The sequence below is a fragment of the Tenrec ecaudatus genome, chromosome 1 (assembly GCF_050624435.1).
Source record: "Tenrec ecaudatus isolate mTenEca1 chromosome 1, mTenEca1.hap1, whole genome shotgun sequence".
Taxonomy (NCBI): Eukaryota; Metazoa; Chordata; class Mammalia; order Afrosoricida; family Tenrecidae; genus Tenrec; species Tenrec ecaudatus.
In genome coordinates this window covers 160,091,416-160,111,414 of record NC_134530.1, presented here as the reverse complement: position 1 = coordinate 160,111,414, position 19,999 = coordinate 160,091,416, and the positions used below count along the sequence as shown (strand labels likewise).

General features: G+C 42.1%; 1 protein-coding gene and 1 non-coding gene across 2 annotated transcripts in view; both read right to left on the bottom strand.

Annotated features, from left to right (window-relative positions):
- Positions 1 to 16,607, bottom strand: part of PIP5K1A (phosphatidylinositol-4-phosphate 5-kinase type 1 alpha) — a 44,490-nt gene extending 27,883 nt beyond the window's left edge. Inside the window, exon 1 of the mRNA XM_075561835.1 lies at positions 16,098 to 16,607. Coding sequence (XP_075417950.1) covers positions 16,098 to 16,194 — 97 coding nt within the window. The 5' untranslated portion in view covers positions 16,195 to 16,607. The remainder of the gene's footprint in view (positions 1 to 16,097) is intronic.
- LOC142438274 (U6 spliceosomal RNA) lies at positions 5,823 to 5,926 on the bottom strand. The gene has a single exon (XR_012782683.1). It is a non-coding gene; the product is annotated as a U6 spliceosomal RNA (small nuclear RNA).
- Positions 16,608 to 19,999: the final 3,392 nt, after the last annotated feature.

Here is a 19,999-nt window from a genome sequence, read left to right as displayed (position 1 = left end):
CCCCACTTCCCCCTCTCCCTTGTCCCCCCAGAACCATTGGTTCCATTGTTTTCTCCTCAGGATCATTTATCTTGCCTATCTTATATAGACAAAAAAAAAAAGAGCCTATAAATCGTTCCAGGTCTGTCTGTTGACCTTTATGAATGTTTCCTGATTGAGTCTGATGAGGTGCCAAGCCCTGCCCCCGAAGTCTATTTTTGGCATTCCTCGGGGACTTCATTGCTTTGCTCCCCTTGCTGCTCTGTTGCGCTCCCTTCACGTTTCACCCTGGGGCGGGGAGTCCGACTGGGCACAATTCCTGCACTGTCTCCAGAGCTGTCCCCCTAGTGCTAAGGGTCATTGAGGGGACACTGTGTCTCAGGGTAGGGCTGCTGTACCGCCCTCTTGTGCAGTGGCTGTTCCAAGCAGGAATATAGTCCTCAGAGCTTGGTGGTCCTCTCTCCCTCCTCCTCTCCCTTCTTCCCTTAGCTTGCTCCTGAGTGTCCTGAGCAGACCTGCCTTCTCCCCGAGCTGTATCTTCAGCGCTGTCCTCTGAAGAACATTCTTCTGGCGAGGGCCCCAGGAATATCTTAAAGGAAGCCCCGTCTTAATGTGAATTCATGCATAAATACCTGAGAATGTATTTCTACAGGTATGCCTGCCTACATGCATGTGTGTAGCGTGGATGGAAAGGGTAGGTAAAAGGAACTTTAGCAAGTTATAGCTAGAATGCTAATAATTATTATTTTTTGTGTGATTCCTGTCTCAGAAATGTATTTTTATAAGATATTTTTGTTTTTCTCCCCTTCATATTTCATTTGGTAGATGTGCTTCTTAAGTCTATAGTTAAGAGGTAGTTTAGTCTTTGTAGTTGACAGTCGAATGAGATGTGTGTAAGCGCTTAAAGTACTGTCTGTGTAAGTATAAATTATTTAATCAGAGAAGAGAAAGAGGCTTTTATAAGATGTATCATGTTCAGTGTAGTCTTAAACTCATCATTTAGGAGAAATAAAACGTGGAAATACCGGAGTGATGGGAGGAAAAAAACTTAAGTAATTGAATATTGAACGAGTGCTAAGGTGTGTTAAGTCTAGGTGTGGTCTATCTAGGGCAGTGGTTCTCAAACCTTCCTAATGCTGCAACCTTTTAATACAGTTCCTTATGTTGTGGTGACACCCCCAGCCATAAAATTATTTTTGTTCAAGATATGACAAAATAATAATTTATAAATTATCAAGGGCTCATGAGGCAGGGGGGAGCGGGAAAAAGATGACCTGATGCAAAGGACTTAAGTGGAGAGCAAATGCTTCGAAAATGATTAGGGCAAAGAATGTGCAGATGTGCTTTATACAACTGATGTATGTATATGTATGGAGATTGTGATAAGAGTTGTATGAGCCCCTAAAACAATGTCAAAAAATTATTTTTGTTGCTACTTCATCACTGTAATTTTGCTACTGTTCTGAATCAGGCGACCCCTGTGAAAGGGTTGTTCGACCCCCAAAGGGGTCACGACCCACAGATTGAGAACCACTGATCTAGGTGAATGAACTAGAATGATATAAAAGATTAATTTCAGAATTGCTAATGGATAATACAAACATTTGTTTCCCAATGAGTCAAGAAAATACTTCAAAATGTTCTTTAATGAAGGACTAAAACCACAGTTTTCCTTCAAGTTCTTAAAATGAAATGTACAATAGCGATAGACTTCAGACACCCTGGTGGTGTGTGGGTTCAGTGCTGGGCTGCCCACCAAGGGGCTGTGGTTTGAACCCACAGCTGCTCCAAGGGGGACAAAAGAGCACAGTTCATACAGATGTACAGCCTCTGAATTCCCATGAGACAGTTCCACTCCGTCCTATTCGTCTGCATCAACTCTACAGTAGTGGGATTGGCTTGTGGTACACGTTCATCCTCTGGGAGCAATCATCAGTGTCAGTGGCACAACTTGTAGAAAAGTATCTTTCACTTCTTTCGAGATTATCTTTGTTTTGGACTAAACAATGCCAGTATTCTAGAGAAGCAGAAAGTATCTTTTGAATCTGATACTTAAAAGAGCAGTTTCACAGCTTTATAAGCAGCGAGGTCTTCTTCCTTTAAAGAACTCTGCTGTGTCTAATGGAAATAAACAATTCAGAAATGGGGGGTGGCAGAGCTACATCCACCAAATTTTCTTTTTAGTGTATGTAAGTACCTATTGGATCACTGTGAGGACGAAGTTACTTGATGGCAGTTTTATGTTGTTTAAAAAAATTTTTTTTAAACTACCATGCTTTTCTCTGACTAGAAACATAAGACTTAATGCCTAATGGGTTTGCAGTGGCCAAAAAAATCCTACGAAAACGATTTCTGACAGGGAAACTCTTTATATGCTGTTTTAAAGACCTTGGCATTATTGGCTGCAAAATCAGTTATCAATCTTTAGAATAAATGCACATTAAATTTTAAAATATTTTCTGGAAAGAATGATCAATAACTCTATATATTATGCAGAGAAGCTCGGGTTTTTATTTGCTTTTTAGGACTTAGGGCAGATGAAGTTCCCTTCTGTAGTATATTCTCCTTCACCAAAGACTGGTTCAGGAAGAAAGTACCCATTCAACAACAAATTTTTAATCTGATTTAAAATCGCGTTAGTTCACACACTTTCAACTTTCAGATTAGTGAGGAAAGCAGAAACAGCAGAGTGCGGAGGAGTGTCTGACAAAAGGACCCACTATTTACTAACAATGTAACCTAGGTAGGACACGGTGGTTAAAATGTCTCTGGGTCTGAAAAGTGGAGGAAAAACATCATGGTTGTTATGAGATAAATGATGTACAGCATTCAATATATACTAGCAATTATTCTCACTGTGAACTATGAATCCCCTCTAGAGAATGGGAAGGGTCAGAGGAAATAAGAAGTACAGCAGAAAGCAAAAAGGTAGAAAGCTGAGCAAATTTACTGAAACAAAAGGAACCAATGTTACGGAATGACAAAGGGTAGTCAAATGATTCATATTATGATTTGGAACTACTATGTGAAAAGATGCATCTATGTTAAGATAGCATTTTCCTTTTTCATTCTTTCTTTTTTAATAGAGGAGCAAGACCAAGGGATATGAAAGCTATAGTTAAATAACGTTTGCCAGACAGCCACAGTCTTCTCAGGAGAAGACTGCATGCACTACTGCTACAAGAAGTGTGCAACTGTTACAGGGAGAAGAGCTGGCTGCTAGTTACTGCCAGGAGCTCATGCCTTCTGCAGCACAGGTACACATCAGATCTACCTCTTTCACGGCTGACCCCACAGCACAGAAACTTGCAACCTAAGTGAGGAAAAACAGGGGAGTCTACTTACTTACAGCACAGCAGAATAAGCATACTTTAAAAGTACACTTAGGTTTGAAATTAAGAACAAGACCTGGTCTGATCCCCAGCACCATAATATCAAATGTGAGATGACTTTGCATTGCAAAGTGAGTGAGTGAGTGAGAGAGAGAGAGACCTTATAGAAAAATTCCAAAGGGTCACAAAACTTGTACCCCAAACCATTTCACTCTGAAATTATTTCACGTTGGCCAAGCATTTCAGGCACTAAACTACTTTGTATACAGGATTCTATCCTTTAAAAAAAAAGAGTAAAGCACCTACATCTCGAAGGGCAATTTAACACTAACAAAAACCTTAAAAATACAAACACTGGCATACCTTGGAGATACTGGTGGCACAGTGGCTGCTAACTATAAGGTCAAGAGTTTAAATCCATCAGCCATTCCTATCGAGAAAAGGTGAGGCTTTCTACTCCAAAGGCAGTTCAATTTGTCCTGTAGGTCACTATGCATCTGAATCAACTCTAGATTGAGATATTGTAGAGCAGGGGTCCTCACACTTTTTAAAAAGGGGGCCAGTTCACTGTCCCTCTGACCGTTGGAGGGCCAGACTATAGTTTACAAAAAAAAAACTATGAACAAATTCCTATGCACACTGGACGAGTGGGCTGCTAAGCAGGACAGGCAGCGGTGGCAAAAACACCGGGTGTGCTGGATAAATGTCCTTGCGGGCCACATGTGGCCCATGGGCTGTAGTTTGAGAAACCCTGCTGTAGAGGTTCGGTTTCAGACCAGCGAAATAAAATGATCATTGTAATGAAGCAAGTCATAGGAATTTCTTTGTTTCCCAGTGCATATAAATTACGTTTATACTATAATCTACTAAAAAAACCCTCGTGGTCTAGTGGGAGAAGACTTAGGCCAGAGGTTCAAACCACCAGCTTCTCCAAGTGAGAAAGCTGAGACTGGCTCTCTGTAAAGATCTTCACAATCTCAGAGGCCTAAGGAGCAGTCTTACTGTGTCCTCTAGGGTCACAGGGGTTGAAATCGACTCGATGGCACCAAATGGAGGTGCTGCCTATATGCTAAATGTCTAGAATACTGTGAAAAACACCACAATGTGACACAGAGACACAAAGTAAGCTGTGGATCCAAGCAATATGAAATCCTTGACAACTTCAACTTTTTCTCCACTTATAAGCACATGCTGGTGGTAAAATAGCACCAACAGACTTTGCCTAAGCCTGCAATTTATAAATAATACAGTATCTGTGAAGTGCAACTAGATGAAGCACAATAAAACAAGTGATGCTTGTATAAAGGATATGGGGAACCCTGTGAGGAAATGGGAAGGTTATTATAGTGAGCAAAATACAACTAAAAACTTGAACAAAATGCATATAAATTGTTGAATGGAAAACTAATTTGCTCTGTAATTTTTTTCAATTAGCAATTAATTGAATAAACCTCACTAGCTACGATATTGCCACTGTGTAAAGCGTGCTCTGTAAATTTTTTAAAACTAATAAATATATACATATAAGTAGACATCAAAAAGTTTGTGGAGAGCTATTAGGAGCCAGCAATAAAATGATTTTTTTTAAGTTTGTGGAAAAATTCTATTATCTTTCATTGTATTTCCCATGAACTTTTTCAGGTCCCCCTGTATAATTCGGCCCAGCAGTCTACTTCTAGAAATGTATCACTTAAAAATAATCTGTTCCGCTTCTTTGTACCCCTTCCCTCCACCTCTCTCTTGCCCTCTCATCTCCTATCTCCACCTCCTCACGTGAACCACCAAGCAGGGCTGAGGAAAAATATCCAAATATCGTGCCACTCCCAGAAGGTGCCACCTCTAACTACATGGCCAGACATGCTGGGACTGGACAAGAAGAAAGTTACAGAAAGTGCACCTCTCAACTTCCACACCTTGCTAGGAGTGCTTGGAATCAAAGCTTCTCTAAAAAACATGATGGAATTATTTTCAACACAGAAGAATGACTAGTTTACGAAACTGAACACTGACGAAATAGATTCTGCACTAGGTAATTTATTATTTTATTGAATATAAATATTTGCTATTGTCCATTTAGAAATCAAACCCTTAAAACATGCGATTAATGCCATCGGCACATGTATAAGCTGTCATGACATGAAAAATAACCACATCAGTCAAGGGAAGAGAGATGGTTACTGCACTGTCTACAGCAGCCATAACTGAAAGGACTAACATGAAAGCCGTACTACACTACACAATGGGCGCTACGAATTATGGTGCAGCCGTAAATCAGAACATTGTACAAGTCATCCCCTCCTGCGCCTCACCAACAGGCTGCCACAATAAACTGTGAGTGGAAGAGGGTGACGAAATTATAAAGCACATCACTCCCCCCCAATAGTTTTATTGGCATATAATTCACATATCATACAATTCACTTGTTCAGTTAAATCAAGAACTGCACAATCATCACCACAATCTGCTTTAGAACTTTCTCTTCTCTCTTGGAATTGTTGATAGCTCCCATTTAAAAATATGGAACGCTTCACAAATTTGCATGTTATCTTTACACAGGGGCCACACTAGTCCCCATATCGTTTCCATTTTAGTGTACGTGCTGCTGAAGTGAGCACATGTCACTGTTTTTGTTTTTTGTATGTATATGGAAAGAGATTGTTTTATCCTTCCTGAGCTTTGCAATTAAAAAAAATAATTTTATTGGGGGCTCACACAACTCTTATCACAATCCATACATACATCAATTGTATAAAGCACATTTGCACACTCACTGCCCTCATCATTCTCAAAACATTTGCTCTCCACATACGCCCCTGGCATCAGCTCCTCATTTTTTCCCTTCCCTCCCACCTCCCCCTCCCTCAAGAACCCTTAATAATTTATAAGGGTTTTACAGTGTCTCACAGTGTCTGACGTCTCCCTTCACCCACGTTTCTGTTGTCCATCAACCGCACATGTCACTTTTTGTAAAGCATTTTCTGTATCACGTTTCATGACTATTTCTAGATGAAGGGATTAGGTTGATTTTTTGTAACTTGTAAGTTTCTGTTTCCTTTATCTAAATAAATTGTCTATAACAAATATTTTCGATGTATACTATTATGTAGAAAAATTAATGAAAGGGAAACACAAGGATGACTTTATTGTTGCTTTTGCATTTCTCCCAGAAACCTACTACTCAATAGCCCCCACACAGATAGTCATCCCTGCCCCTCCTCCATGTTAACACTAGCTCATGACACATGATGCTGCTATAGAGACAAGCTGGAAAGAAAATGCCTAGAAAACTGCTGACAATCTCAAACTACAGAGGAGCATGATTCCTATACACCCACACCCTCTTCCTCAATTACATGCTACACTGAGATACCTGCATCACTCGAAACAAATCTATATTAGTACCTAAAAGAGGCTCTTCCTGTACAGGTGTATCTTTCATATCCCTGTGAAAATAAGTATTTTCCTACAAAACAGGAATATCTAATTTTAGCATACTTTTTGAATGTCAAGCATTAAAAAAATCTAAAAGCCCTAGCCTTAAAATTCTGAAAATAAGCTGGGGAACCTTTAAGATTACTAAAATAATCTCAGAACAGCTAGGCCAGCCAAGACAAGGGCCAAAGGGAAAGCAACCCAGTCAATACTTGTCCAAATACGAAGTTGAATCATCACACTGTGCCACAGAAAATTTTTCTGAATTACTCGGTGTCAGTTTTAAGGCAGTACTTCATTTTAGCTCTTGGTCTCAACCTGAATTGTCTTGGGGAAGAAAAAGTACTGGTCACTTGGTAAAACACTACTGAGACTCTGCTAGAGGGAGAGAATAAATTTGCCTGCTAAGCCACTGGAGACTAAAATTCACTATTGAATGGCAGATGAACATGGCACATGGCACATGACAAATTATTACTATATTTCTGAGAAGTGTGACAAAGGCAAACTTCAGAAGGAAAAAGAAGAAGCACTCTAGAAGAAGAGATCATTGAAACAAAGAGACTTTCAGAGAGTGGATAGCTCTGAAATGAGAGTGTTTTCTCCCTGGTGCATGGAACAAAACCGAGTTGGCCTTAGTGCCAGCGCCTCTCCCTGTGCTTTCCGAGCAGAGGCATTTCCTTCTGGCAGGAGATGACATCATCTGCCACAGGCAGTGCATGACTGACTTCAATGCTTGAAGTCCATATAAAATTTGGGGACGCTAAGGCTTACCGGATGTGCATGCCTCAGACAACTGGAGTTTTGCATGAACAAGTCATAGAAACAGCAGTCCCTAGACTCAGCTCAACAATGACCTATAAACATTACTTCATAATGTACTAGTAATTCTACATGGAGCACAAGTGATAAAGCAGTCTTCTTAGAAGCAAATTAACTTTTAGGGGGTTCTTGGTTGATAAGATTGAGAAACAAAAACATCGGAATTGGATGGGGTGGGGTGTGAAAAGCAAAAATTCCCGTCAACAACCTATCTGTAGCAACCTAGTTCTAGTTAATTTGGAATACCGCAATCCATTCTAACTATACCCCGCAGGTGGGAGGCACAATATGTTCTCCATATGAAACTACTCTGAAATGTCAGTACTGCGGAACACACAACTCTAACGGATAGGGTTAAAAACAAAAGAAACTACCATCAGTAATAAGGACTGAACAGAGACAATTAGGAAACCCATGCCGCATCAGAAAAAGACTAAATTTTCTTAGCATATGTTGATTTTCCCAAAAGCTCTTCTGATAAAAAGTTTGAAAGGCAAAGATGATCCTGTAAAAACCTTGAAGGCATGGCACTTTAATCTGCAGGCCCTGGGGTCTAGTGAGAGTCCACCAAATGCAAGGCAGCAGGGGATGAGCCCCACCTTTACTAGGACTTCTCCTCATGACATGCAGTCCTCACACACCTTCACTCAACTCGCTCTCCTGGGAGTTTCCTCATTTGGATAACAAAGAAGTTAAAGCATCTCAACATTGCCTTCTAGTGATCCTGTTAAGGTTCTTCTCAGGCTTCAAATGGGCCTTGGCATCGAAACTGTGGTTACTATGATGAAAAACCAGCCAAAGTCCTTTATAAGACTTGGGCCTCCTGGATAAACTGGACATGGTCAAGAGGCATTTGAAATTTCTGACGGAATTCCACCTCCCAATTCTATTTCCAAACCTGACTCCATTCATCTTGAGAGAGTAATAAATCCTGCTAGATTAGAAAACACTGACTTAAGCAGGGAAAGCTTAACTTTAATGAGTAATATAATGAGTACTGCCCCCAAAAGTGCCCTTCCAGGCAATTAGTGCCCTCCAGGAAATAAGGGACCTGGCCATCAGGTCGCCCCGAGGGCCTGGAGGTTGACCAGGCGTGTTTATCTGCTCTGTACACCAGAAAGCTAACTACTGCTCTCTACTGTTGTTAGTGTTGGTCACTGTCAAATTGATTTTCACTCATGTTGACCCCAAGTGGGCACAGAATTTCATTCACCGCAGAGTCTCAGCCTGTGAACGTTTGGAGATCAGATTAGCAGATCTATCTTCCAAGGACTCTAGGTGGGTTAGAATCACCAATCTTTCTGCTAGTCAAGCACTTCACCCTTTGTGCTACCCAGGGGCTCCTCTCAGTATTTATATACGCAAAAAAAAAAAAAAAAAAATCAAACTCACTGCCATCCAGTCAATTCTGACTCTTGACAACCCTCACAGGACAGGATGCAACCGTCTCTAGGGGCCGGACTGGTAACTTTTTAATGGTAGTAGAAAACCTCATCTCTCTCCCATGGAGCCAGATATTTATATAACCTAGAAATGAAAATAAAATGTGCCTATTCTATTCCCAGAGCTTCTGCTTATCTTTCGTTGAACCCACCCCATCAACCTCATTGATCCTCTGGAACAGTGTATTCTGGGTTTATTCCCTATTGCTCAGTTAAGTATCCAAGTCAAATCTTGAGAAATAGTTCACTCCCTAGAAGGAATCTGCCGTCCCCTCACTTTTTTTTTCTTTTTTTACATTTTATTAGGGACTCATACAACTCTTATCACCATCCATACATATACATACATCAATTGTATAAAGCACATCCATACATTCCCTGCCCCAATCATTCTCAAGGCATTTGCTCTCCACTTAAGCCCCTTGCATCAGGTCCTCTTTTTTTTTTTTCCCTCCCTCCTCGTCCCCTCACTTTTGATACAATCTTCTTCACATCCCAATAACATTATATGCAGTTATTACAAATAAAAAAGACCAGAATTTCTCAGGAAGGAGAAAAAAATGACTGGAGACAAAGGCTTTAAAAGATGGAATGGCTAATAGAAAATTTTCACTTAAAAAACAGATGTGAAGATATGCTCAACACATATATGGAAACATCCTTTTTTTGGGAAACATTCTTTGGTTGGAAAAGCAGGGGGGGGGGGAATAAGGGGAATGTGCTCCAAAGGGGTTTCCTATGGGAAACACCCACCCAAAGCCACTAAAACGGAATGGTGGGCTGGGTTTGAAATCCAGAAAACAGATATTCCCTCTCCCAGGCTATCAGGTAGAGGCTAGCCGCATTTTCCTGAAGTAATGCCAGCAAAAGGAGAGGAGCCATCACAATGCTGGCCTTCTCATTACCTCACGTCGAATAAAAAAAAACACACCCAAATTCTAGGAAGGGAAATGCTCATCTAAATAACCACCCACCCTTTCCTCAGTTCTACCTCTGGTTAAGTGTTACTGTTGCCACTCACATTACAGGTTACAGTTTCCATTGTATTATCAAGAAAAAGCAAGCTAATAAAATATGTAATACTTATTGGGCAGTACCTATTTGGGAAAAGTATTAATCTGAAGTTTTATATCAGCCCATAAGAGCACAAGAAATTTACAAACAAAAGTTACTATTTTGATTTTCAAAGCTAACTTCTAACCAATCACTAATAAATATCAAGATAACTGGGGAAGAGGAGCTAAAGTAGAAGGCAAATGTTTTGAGAATGATGATGGCAACAAATGTACAAATGTGCTTGACACAATGGATGGATGTATGGATGGTGATAAGAACTGTACAAGTCCCAAATAAAATGATTTAAAAAATAAAATTAAATTAAAAAGATGAAAAAAAAAAATCGTAAGATTAGTCAAAGATCACAACAGGAGGTCCTAGAAAGGGAGAAAAAGGTAGACCATAACTCAAAACAGTAATAATAAAGACCAGGTTTACTGGTCTGATAAGAAAATGGAGGAAGCCCTGAAACTATGGCCTACAGGTTTCCTTCAACCCTGGGACCAAGCTCATCCAGCCACTCACCTGCCTCTCCACACCCCACTCAACTTTTAGCCAAAAGATAGACAAGCCTACAAGGTGAACAATAACACTAAGGAGGCATGCATTCCTTTAACAATTAACTACAGGAGATCAAAAGGGCAGTATTTGCCCACGGATAAAGCTCTGAAGGCAAGAAAGGATAAGAATGGTCAAATGAAAAAGGTAAACATGGGGAGAAAATAAGTAGATTGTGATTACACTGTGGGGATTGCAATCAGCATTACAAAACAAAGGATGCTAATTGTAAAATGGAAAATCAATCTGTACTATGAACTTTCACCCAAATCACAATTAAAATAAAGGCTAGTTGTACATAAATACCTGGGACACTGTGCTTATTAAGCAGCCCCAGCAGAAATACACAGTTAATGCAAAAAAAAAATCTGACTTCAAACCTTAAAATAGTTTTGGAGTAGAATCTATCAAAGGAGAGAAGGGAAAGGGAGTTTCAAATCTCTCTGTGGAGAGAGCAAACAACAAAGTCTCCTCCTAAAATACCAACCAAATGAGATTCTAACTACATGATATTCTGATCTATCTACCAGTTACAAATTTCAGTTTCTCGTGCAAACCAAGTGACAAGAACCCCTATCATTTGGAGTTACAAGATTACAGCATCATTTACTTGTGGGGCACTGCTGGGTACTGAATAAACTGAATAAACTAAGACAAAACTCTCAAGCAAAAATAATTCACATCATGTCCCCTGGGGTTTCCCTCAGCAGTTTAAAAAAAAAGTGGAGAAAGAAACTGTAAAATTATCTCCAAATCATTTGTGGTCATGATACAATCGTTTATGTAAAAGGCGACCATTTGGATGTTTTGAACTGAAGCAGAAGGGGATGGCAGCTTGTGATCATCTAAGGTTTCAAGTGCCTTTCCTTGGGAGTCAAACGTGATTTGATCACACAGCTCTTGTTTCAGGGGACTAGTGTTTACCTTAACACTTTACCTTTCCTTCAACTCCTCCACGAGCTACAAATTTAGTCTCCAAAACAGAAACTCTCTCTTTCCCTCACAGTAATAGGAGGGAGGGCTCAGTAGCTGAATTTCAAACTCTCTCTCCATGAACTATAGGAAGTTTAATAGTGAAACAGGCTCTCTGCACATTCATGTGACAGAGGGTCACGCTGTCAGCAGCATCTCATCAGGGCTGATTTTAGTATTACCTGGTGTTATTGTCCAAATGATGAAGATGAAGAAGAAAAGAAAGGAGTAAGTTCTCTTTACACACAAAAAGCTGAGCCTAGGTGCAAATTGCATCACCTTTTCTTAACAACGACTGGTGTTAAGCAGCAGCACATGATGGAGGCTGCTTCATGGGATAGTCATTTATAGTGGCCTGACCCCCACAACCACCCCAAAACCAGACATGGTAATTACTGTAAAGGAAAAGGATGTTAAACATCTGTTAGAGCTTATGATTGATTGGTCTACCCTCTGTATTTCAGGTGCCGGCAATTTAAAAGACCGGCCCAAGCTTAAGGGTCAAACAACTAGGCTCACAGCCAGAGTTCATTCTAACTCATAGTGACTATAGGCAAGGGGTTAATATTGACAGAGAAAAACTCTTCTAAATCACCTCTCCTTCCTAATTTGAATGTCAAAAGATTTTGAATTCCCAAAGGTTAGGAGCGGATTCTCTAAAACAGAAGTCAGCAATCTGTCACCACAAACCTAACATTTTGTATCTATTTTCAACCCTGCAAGACAACCTTGCCTTTAGGATTTCAAAGTTTTACTAAAATTTAAGTGGAGTTCGGCTAAACATCTAATAATAATAAATTGGTTTTAGGATGGTTAAAACAAATACACATTGAATTTATACAAAGCTGGCCTTCTAGGATTTAATAATTTCAACAAGCACAAACCATCTCATTCCTGCCAACTTCCCAATTCCCTGTTGTCACCCAGAGAAGTGCTCTTCTCCAATCAAAAACAAAAGTCTGTCTAACAGACTCGTCCCCGTCAGGGTCAAGTACCAAGCACCATGTCCTCTTTGAAAACATATCCTTGAAAGGAAAAATATGGAATTCACTTAAGCCCACGCCCAAGTGAACTTGCAGTTACATGTGCAAAAAAAAGGCAACACTGTGTACTTGCATAGTTATCCCAAAATGTTTTTAATCCCAAAATGTTTTTAGGTATATTGAGGAACTGAATTTTTCTTTAAATACAGTGGAATCCAACAGTTTCAATTATTTACCAAAGAGGCAAGCAACAAAAAGTAAGGAAAAAAAAGAGTGAAAAGGAAACTTAAAACTACTTATTTTTAATTTGGACAATTTTAAACTTTGATCTCACATATGAAAATAGAAGCAAAAAATAAATAAATAAAAATTAAAAAAAAAGAAAATAGAAGCAAGGAGGTGTAAAGTTTACTAAAACCTATCTTGACTTTCTGGTGAAAACAGTATGGAAAAAATTTTTTTTCTTTCTTTCTACACTGAACCAACTGGCTCGTCTCCTCCCTTCCACCCTTCTGTAAGGGGATGTCCAGTTGCCTACAGATGGGTCATGGGTCCTCAATCTGCACTCGCCCTCATTCACTACGATTTGATTTTTTGTTCTTTTATGCCTGATACCTGATCCCTTCGACACCAAAAAATTTTTTTTCATCTTTTTTTACACAGTCCATATTATTAGCTAACCCTAGATTTAACAGAGAACATAAAAGACTATACAAGTATCAGAGAGTAACCCTTTGAAAACATATTAGGACTATCTGAATTTGAAGTATGGAAAGAAGAGGTGAAAGGCCTATCAATAAAACAATAAATAATTTTCCTTTTTACTCTTAAGTCTGTCTACCTGGTCAAAACCTCCATGAGAGAGAATGAGCCAAATTCAGAGATATAAACTCCTTAAAATTAACATAATTTCTAACATCCATTCTATATTACCTGGGTCCATTCTGATTTGACAGTTAAGTTTGCTTAATACAAAAGAGTGTAAACTCATTCATAAACAAAAGAACCCTGGTGGTATAGCATATTATATACTGGGCCTATAACCCCAAGGTCACTAGTTTAAACCCACCAGCCACTCCAAGGGAGAAAAGATGAGGCTTTCTGCTTCCTGTAAAGATTTACAGCCTCGGAAACCCACAGGAGTTGATCTACTCTGTCCCTACAGGGTCACTATGAGTCTGAAATAACTCAATGACAGTGTTTTTTGGTTTTTAATGCAAAGTCAGGCCAGATGCCTATTACAACATGAATTGAGTTTGGGAAACATTATGGTGAGGGAAAGCAAAAACAAAAAAACAACACACTGAGTCAATTCTGACTCATAGCAACCCTATATAGGGTTTCTGAGGTTGTAAAGGTTTACGGGAGCCGAAAACCTCATCTTTCTCCCTCAGAGCAGCTGCTGGATGTAAACCAATGACTTTGAGGTTAGCAGTCCAATGCTTACCCAACAGTGGCACCAGGGCTCCTTATGCCAGTGAAGCTGGCAGCAAAAAGAAAAATATTGTATGATCCACTTATATATAAAATATCTCAAAGAGTTGAATGCATACACATCAATGTGTACTAGTAGTTACCAGGAGTGGGAGAAGGAATTATTGTTTAGGATACACTAAGTATCAGCTAAGGATTCCTGGTTGAACAGTGATTATGGTGGGCTGCTATCTACAAGGTCAGCAGTTTGAAACCACCAGCTGCTCAGAGGGAGAAACATGAAGTAAGCCTGCTCCTACAATGATTGACAGGCTAAGAAACCCTTGGGAGCAGTTCTACAGGGTTGCTATGAGTCAAAATTGACTTGGTAGCAATAGGTTGGGTTTGGAGTATCTGTTAATGGTGATGGAAAACTTGACAAAAGATTTGAGTGATGCTTGTAACGCGATTCATATAACCAATCTCACTGAATTGTTCATGTAAAAAATATTGAATTAATAACTGTGTGTTACTTACTCCTTTGCCCTCCGACCCCCCCCAAAAAAGTCTGCTTACACATCTAGTTTACCATAAGTTAGGCTTTAGGCACACCTCAGGGCAAGATTGGTAGTTCAAACCTACCAGCCACTCAGAGAGAGGTAGATGAGGCTGCTTGCTCCCATAAAGATTCACAGCCTGGGAGTTGCCATACAAAGCCTAAGTTGGAATCAACTCGATGACATTGGGGTGGATGGGTTTGATGGAGCTGAGGGGAGGTTTCAAATTAAGTAGCCACTGTATAAAAAAAAAAAAAAAAAGAGGCCACTTTTTCACTTAATCCTTCAAGCTTACTTAGGACACAACATGAGTTGTTCTGGTTCTCCAATGCTTTTATAGGAAAGGCAAAAATCACCTCACAGGACACTAAAAATAGATGTACATAAATAAAACTGCTGCTTATAAAGAGAAGGTAGTTGTGACTATGCAATCACTCATCTGAGCAGGAATGCCAGAGGTGGAACCCTCCCTCTACCAGTCATTTCAAAATGGCCAGGATGCAATCCTAGGCCCAAGGAAATGTCCACATCGCTAAGACAGCCAAACATCTGGCAATCGCGGAGGCAACAGTCACTGGGGGACACCAGGCACTTCTGATGGAACCTCTAGAACAGTTTCTGACTCAAACTCACCACCACCTTTTCCCTCCTACACACAGTCTGTTGTTTTTCTTGTGGGCTCCTCCGCCCTCCCTCAATCTTCCTCTGTTTCTAACCACCCCGAGTTCTCTCCATGCCTTGGCTCCCCTGCCAAGTTCCAATTTCCTGATACATCCTAAGCATGTTTCCAGTTCATTTCCTATTATGCAACTCCCAGGCACCCCCTCCTCCAGCACTCAGGCTCAATTCTCAGCATCACTCCCCCATCCTTACTGCAATGGCAGGCTCGAGGTCATGCCTCCCACTTAAGTCTTTGGACCCCAATTTTCCACCTTCCTCCGCCTTCTTTTCACAACACCCGTTCCTTCTCAAAGTCAGGCAGTCTAGGGAGAGTGGAGTCACCAAAGGCCAGGTGTCCTGAGAAAATTGGGGTGGGGGGCTTGTCTGTGTAAGGGGGGGCTGAGAAGGAATGACAGGTGAGCGGTGAAACAGAGGGGTCGACAACTCCCACCACAAAATTCCCGACTCCCCAGCTCCCCAGCCACCGAAAGCGCCCTCTAATGCGTCACTACCTGTGCGTCCCAGGGTTTTTCTTCCACTTTGTTTATCCAATTAACCCCCCAACCACTTGACGTCTCCCATCCTTCCCTCCCTACTGTTCGGCGCTCTCCCTACACAAGTTTCTTGACCCCGGGTTTCTCCTCGTATTCCCATCTTCCACCTCCATCCCTTCCAGAGCCCTCAGCCCGGTCTCCTCCCAGGCAGCCAACGTCTCCGACAGCTTCCCTTTTCTCCACCGGACCCATCCTTCTCTCGCTCCGAAAGCCCTGTGCCTTGAGAGGCCAAGCCAGCCCTCGGACGCCCCCAGCCACAGGTGCCCTGCCGGGACTCGCTCTCTGACCCCCTCCCACAGTCGTCACTAGCCCCCTTCCCATGCCCCGCCCTGCGTACCTGCGGACGAGGTGTTGCAGGAATCCGCGAGTGAATACGCGGTCGTCGACGGCCCTGAGGAGGCGGTCGTCGACGGCCCAGAGGAGGCCGTCGCCATCTTGGTAGCCCCCCAACTCAGCGCCCTCGCTCCCTTTCAAGCGAGCACGTCTCCTCGGAATCGAATCTTCCTCACGTCTCTTCACAGAACGCGCGTTCCGGGGGCCACCTCCCCGCCCCCTCCGGGGCCTCCCTCGCCGACACGTCGAGCCGGCTCCGGGGCCAGTTCAGGGCCGCACCACTAGGCCAGCATGGGGGGGGAGAACGCCCATCTCGCAACCCCTCCGCAACTTTACCCGCTTTCCGCGGGGCTCCTCTCGCCCTTCACAGGGGCGTCCGGCTCAAGCCAGAGTCCCACACCCCGCGCTGGAACCAAGCCCCGCCTAGAGGAATGAGGAGGCGTGAGACGCCCTGCCGGAGCGGACGCCCCGTCCCCCTCCTCCCGCCCGCAGCCGGTGTGTCGCCCAGCCCCACGGCTCCTGTCCGGGAGCCCAGGGAAATCCGGGCACCGCGCATGCGCCGACCGGCCCAGCGCGCCAGCCCACGGAGGGGACGGAGGCCGCCTGGGGCGGAGCAGAGCCAATCGGGAGGCGGCCCCTGGGCACGTGACGCGGGCCCCTCACGCCCAGCGAATCCTGCAGTGGGAGACTTGTGCTCCCTACGGTGCCTGGGAGGGCCCAGTTAAAGGCAGCAATTTGAAAGAACTGCGTTCCGTGCCCCCAGCTTCTGGTAAGTCGACGGAGCCTCGGCGGCAAACTCTTTGCCATTGAATCAATTGCTGCTGGCAGCGACTCCGGAGGACGGGGTAGAATGCTTCGTGGGTTCCCGAGACTGTAACTCTTTACCAGGGATAGAAAGCCTCATCCTTCTCGTCTTTCTCCTGTGCAGCGGCTGGTGGTTTCGAACAGCTAACCTTGTGCAAGTACTATGGACTGCCAAAAGAACAAATATACCTACATGGAAGAAGTACAGGCAGAATGCTGCTTAGAGGCAAGGCTGGCGAGACACCCTTCCTGTCCTTTGGACATCAGGAGAGACCAGTCCTTGGGGAAGGACGTCATGCGTGGTAAAGTGGAGCTCTGACAAAATGGATTGACATGGTAGCTGCAACAATGGGCTAAACATAACAATTCCAAGGATGAGCAGGACCGGCCAGTGTTGCGTTCTGTGGTGCATCGGGTCGCTGTGGTTCGAACCGAGTGGACAGCACCTCACAGCCACCACTACCTTGTGGTTAGCAGCCCAGCGAGTTGGCACTACCAGGGCTTCTCATTCTTCTCAAAGCCAAGGAAGAATGCTGGGAAGAAGTACTTAAGTTGAATCTAAAACAAGAAACACTCCAACACAACAAAACATCACAATGCATCAACAATCCTTCCTGGCCCTTTACCGGCTTTTCTGCCTTGTTTATTAGTTCACTGTGCTTGCACGTCTTGCCTTTTGAAACATCTCCTGTGTTTCTGATTGCCTCAAACACAGGGCTTGGCATAAATATTTGGTAAATGAGGAAAGTCTTGTCAAAATAGGTCACGAAGACCATTAAATATATCACAATCTTTGTGTGATCCAAACCCTTAGTCTTAATTCTCTATGCTTCAAAGAACATACAGACAAAACAAAAAAATTACCTTATTCTCATCATCTAGACTTGTATTAACGCACTCGAGTTTTTAATAGAAAACCTTGGAGATTCTGAACCCTGGTGGGGAACTGTCTGAGCATATTGTAAGCTACTAGAAAGATAGTCTTGTGTCTCACCATAATTGGGTTTGGGTTTTTGGTTTTTAGGTACTGCCCACTCAGCTCTGATGCATAGTGACCCTGTGTACAACAAAATGAAACACTGCCAGGTCTTGCACCATATTAATAACTATCACTGTGTTTCAGCCCAGTGTATCCCCATGTGTCAATTAATCTCATGAAGTATCTTCCTTTTTGCTGACCCTCTCCTTTCCAAGCATGATGCCATGCTCCAGGGACTGCTCCCTACTGATAACATGTCCAAAGTACATGAACTTAAGTCTTGTCAGTCTTACTTCTAAGGAGCATTCTGGCTATACTTCTTCCAAGACAGATTTTTTTGTTTTTCTGGAAGTCCATAGTATAGTCAATATTCTTTACCAATGCCATATCAAAGGCATTGATGCTTCTTTGGCCTTCCTTATTAATTTGCCCAGTTTTTTTGTACATATATCAAGCTCAATAATCATTTGTGGCATGAGAAAATGGAAAGGTATAGGGGGGGAAATCAAAACACCTGGTTTGATACCCCTTAAAATGTCCTGGCTATTCTATCCAGATGTCTTTTGGGTTCATGAAAAGGTATCTAGGACCTGAAAGACCATAAAATATCCTCTTCTATCCCACCCCCACCAAAATCCAAGATAATTGCTTCCATGCTGCCACCTGCTGGATTCTTCTTCCCCTGGTGGGTGATAAAGTAGACAAAATTCAAATGACTGGATTGCTGTTTAGAAGTTCACAGCAGTGGGACTCAGTGTCAGTGACGTCTTTATGAGACCTACACCCCTGACCCAACTAAGCAACAAACAGTCTATATAAAGCATATTGCCTAGCACAGGTTTGGACTCATAGTAGGTGTTCAATATTTGTTGAGTAAATTCTTTTTGCTTCCGCAGAAAGCATGGTGCCACTACCATTTCCTGAGTTGCTTTAGCTAATAGCTGATGTAAAGGTAAAAAGCTGTTTCTGCTTTAAAAACTGAAAAAAATAAAAATAAAAACCAAAACAACTAAAAATAGACCCAATAAAGCCCTGACATGTCACTTGGGTGGAGGCATCCTGAAATAAGAGATTCCTGTTTTGTAGCTTTTTAGGGGTCTTAGTTTCTCCTTTATGTCCTAGAAAGAGTTTACTGTTATTTAACGCCTTGTAGTATGTCAACCTGTTTACTATTTGTCTCCCTCAAAATCTATGAACTCTTCGGGATCAGGATAGCATCTTAGCAAATTTTCATATCTCAAGTAACTGAAGTAGGTACCAATACACAATTCTAAATATATGAATGGATGAAGGGCAAAGTTAAGAAGAGGAGCTAGAAGTATCTAAGAAGCAGACATCTCCTACCCCCACCCATCCATCGAAACCTTGTCTCTGTCCCCACTCCTACTTCATCCTTAAAGTGTCCTCTGAGTCAGAGTCAGTCGGCCCCAGTAACATTCCTAGCATAACAAAACCGGGATGACGTGGCAGGGTGTGGAAGCAAGGGCAGGGCAGGACAAGTTGGCTTGGTGCTCCGAAGGAAGTTAAAAAAAAAAAAAAAGTTCACCCATATATACTTCAGGAGGGGCAGGGGGCAACTTGATGTCCGCAATATAGAGCCTGGAAGACATACACACTTTAGAAAAGCTTTCTTTACATCTTAAAACAGTTCCTAAAGTAAGAATGGCATGCCAAAAGAAGTCAGGTGGTTGACAAAGGCAACACAGAGGCAAAAATAACAGGATTGGTATTTATTAATTCCATTTGTCTCGAGATAATTCAGTCATCCAATGTACATTATTTACCGGTAACCACAATTGCCCCACTACAAGAGTTCCTAGTATAGTAGATAAAGTCACTGCCTTCAAAAAGATAAAAACAAATAAGTAAGACAGACACACAAACCATGACAATCAAAAGTCTCATCATAGAAGACAGACAAGTGCTATGCTTTGACAGCCCCATTTTCAGATAAAGCAAGTGGAAACAGATATTGACACCGAATCCTAAATATGCTCCAGATTATTTTAAATTGGAATCATCCCAAAGATTCTGGGAGGCATGATCCCCATAGTTAGAGCAACTGTTCCTGGAAAGAGAAGAATGGATGTGACAGGAGACTTCACTGTCTTACAGAATGAGAA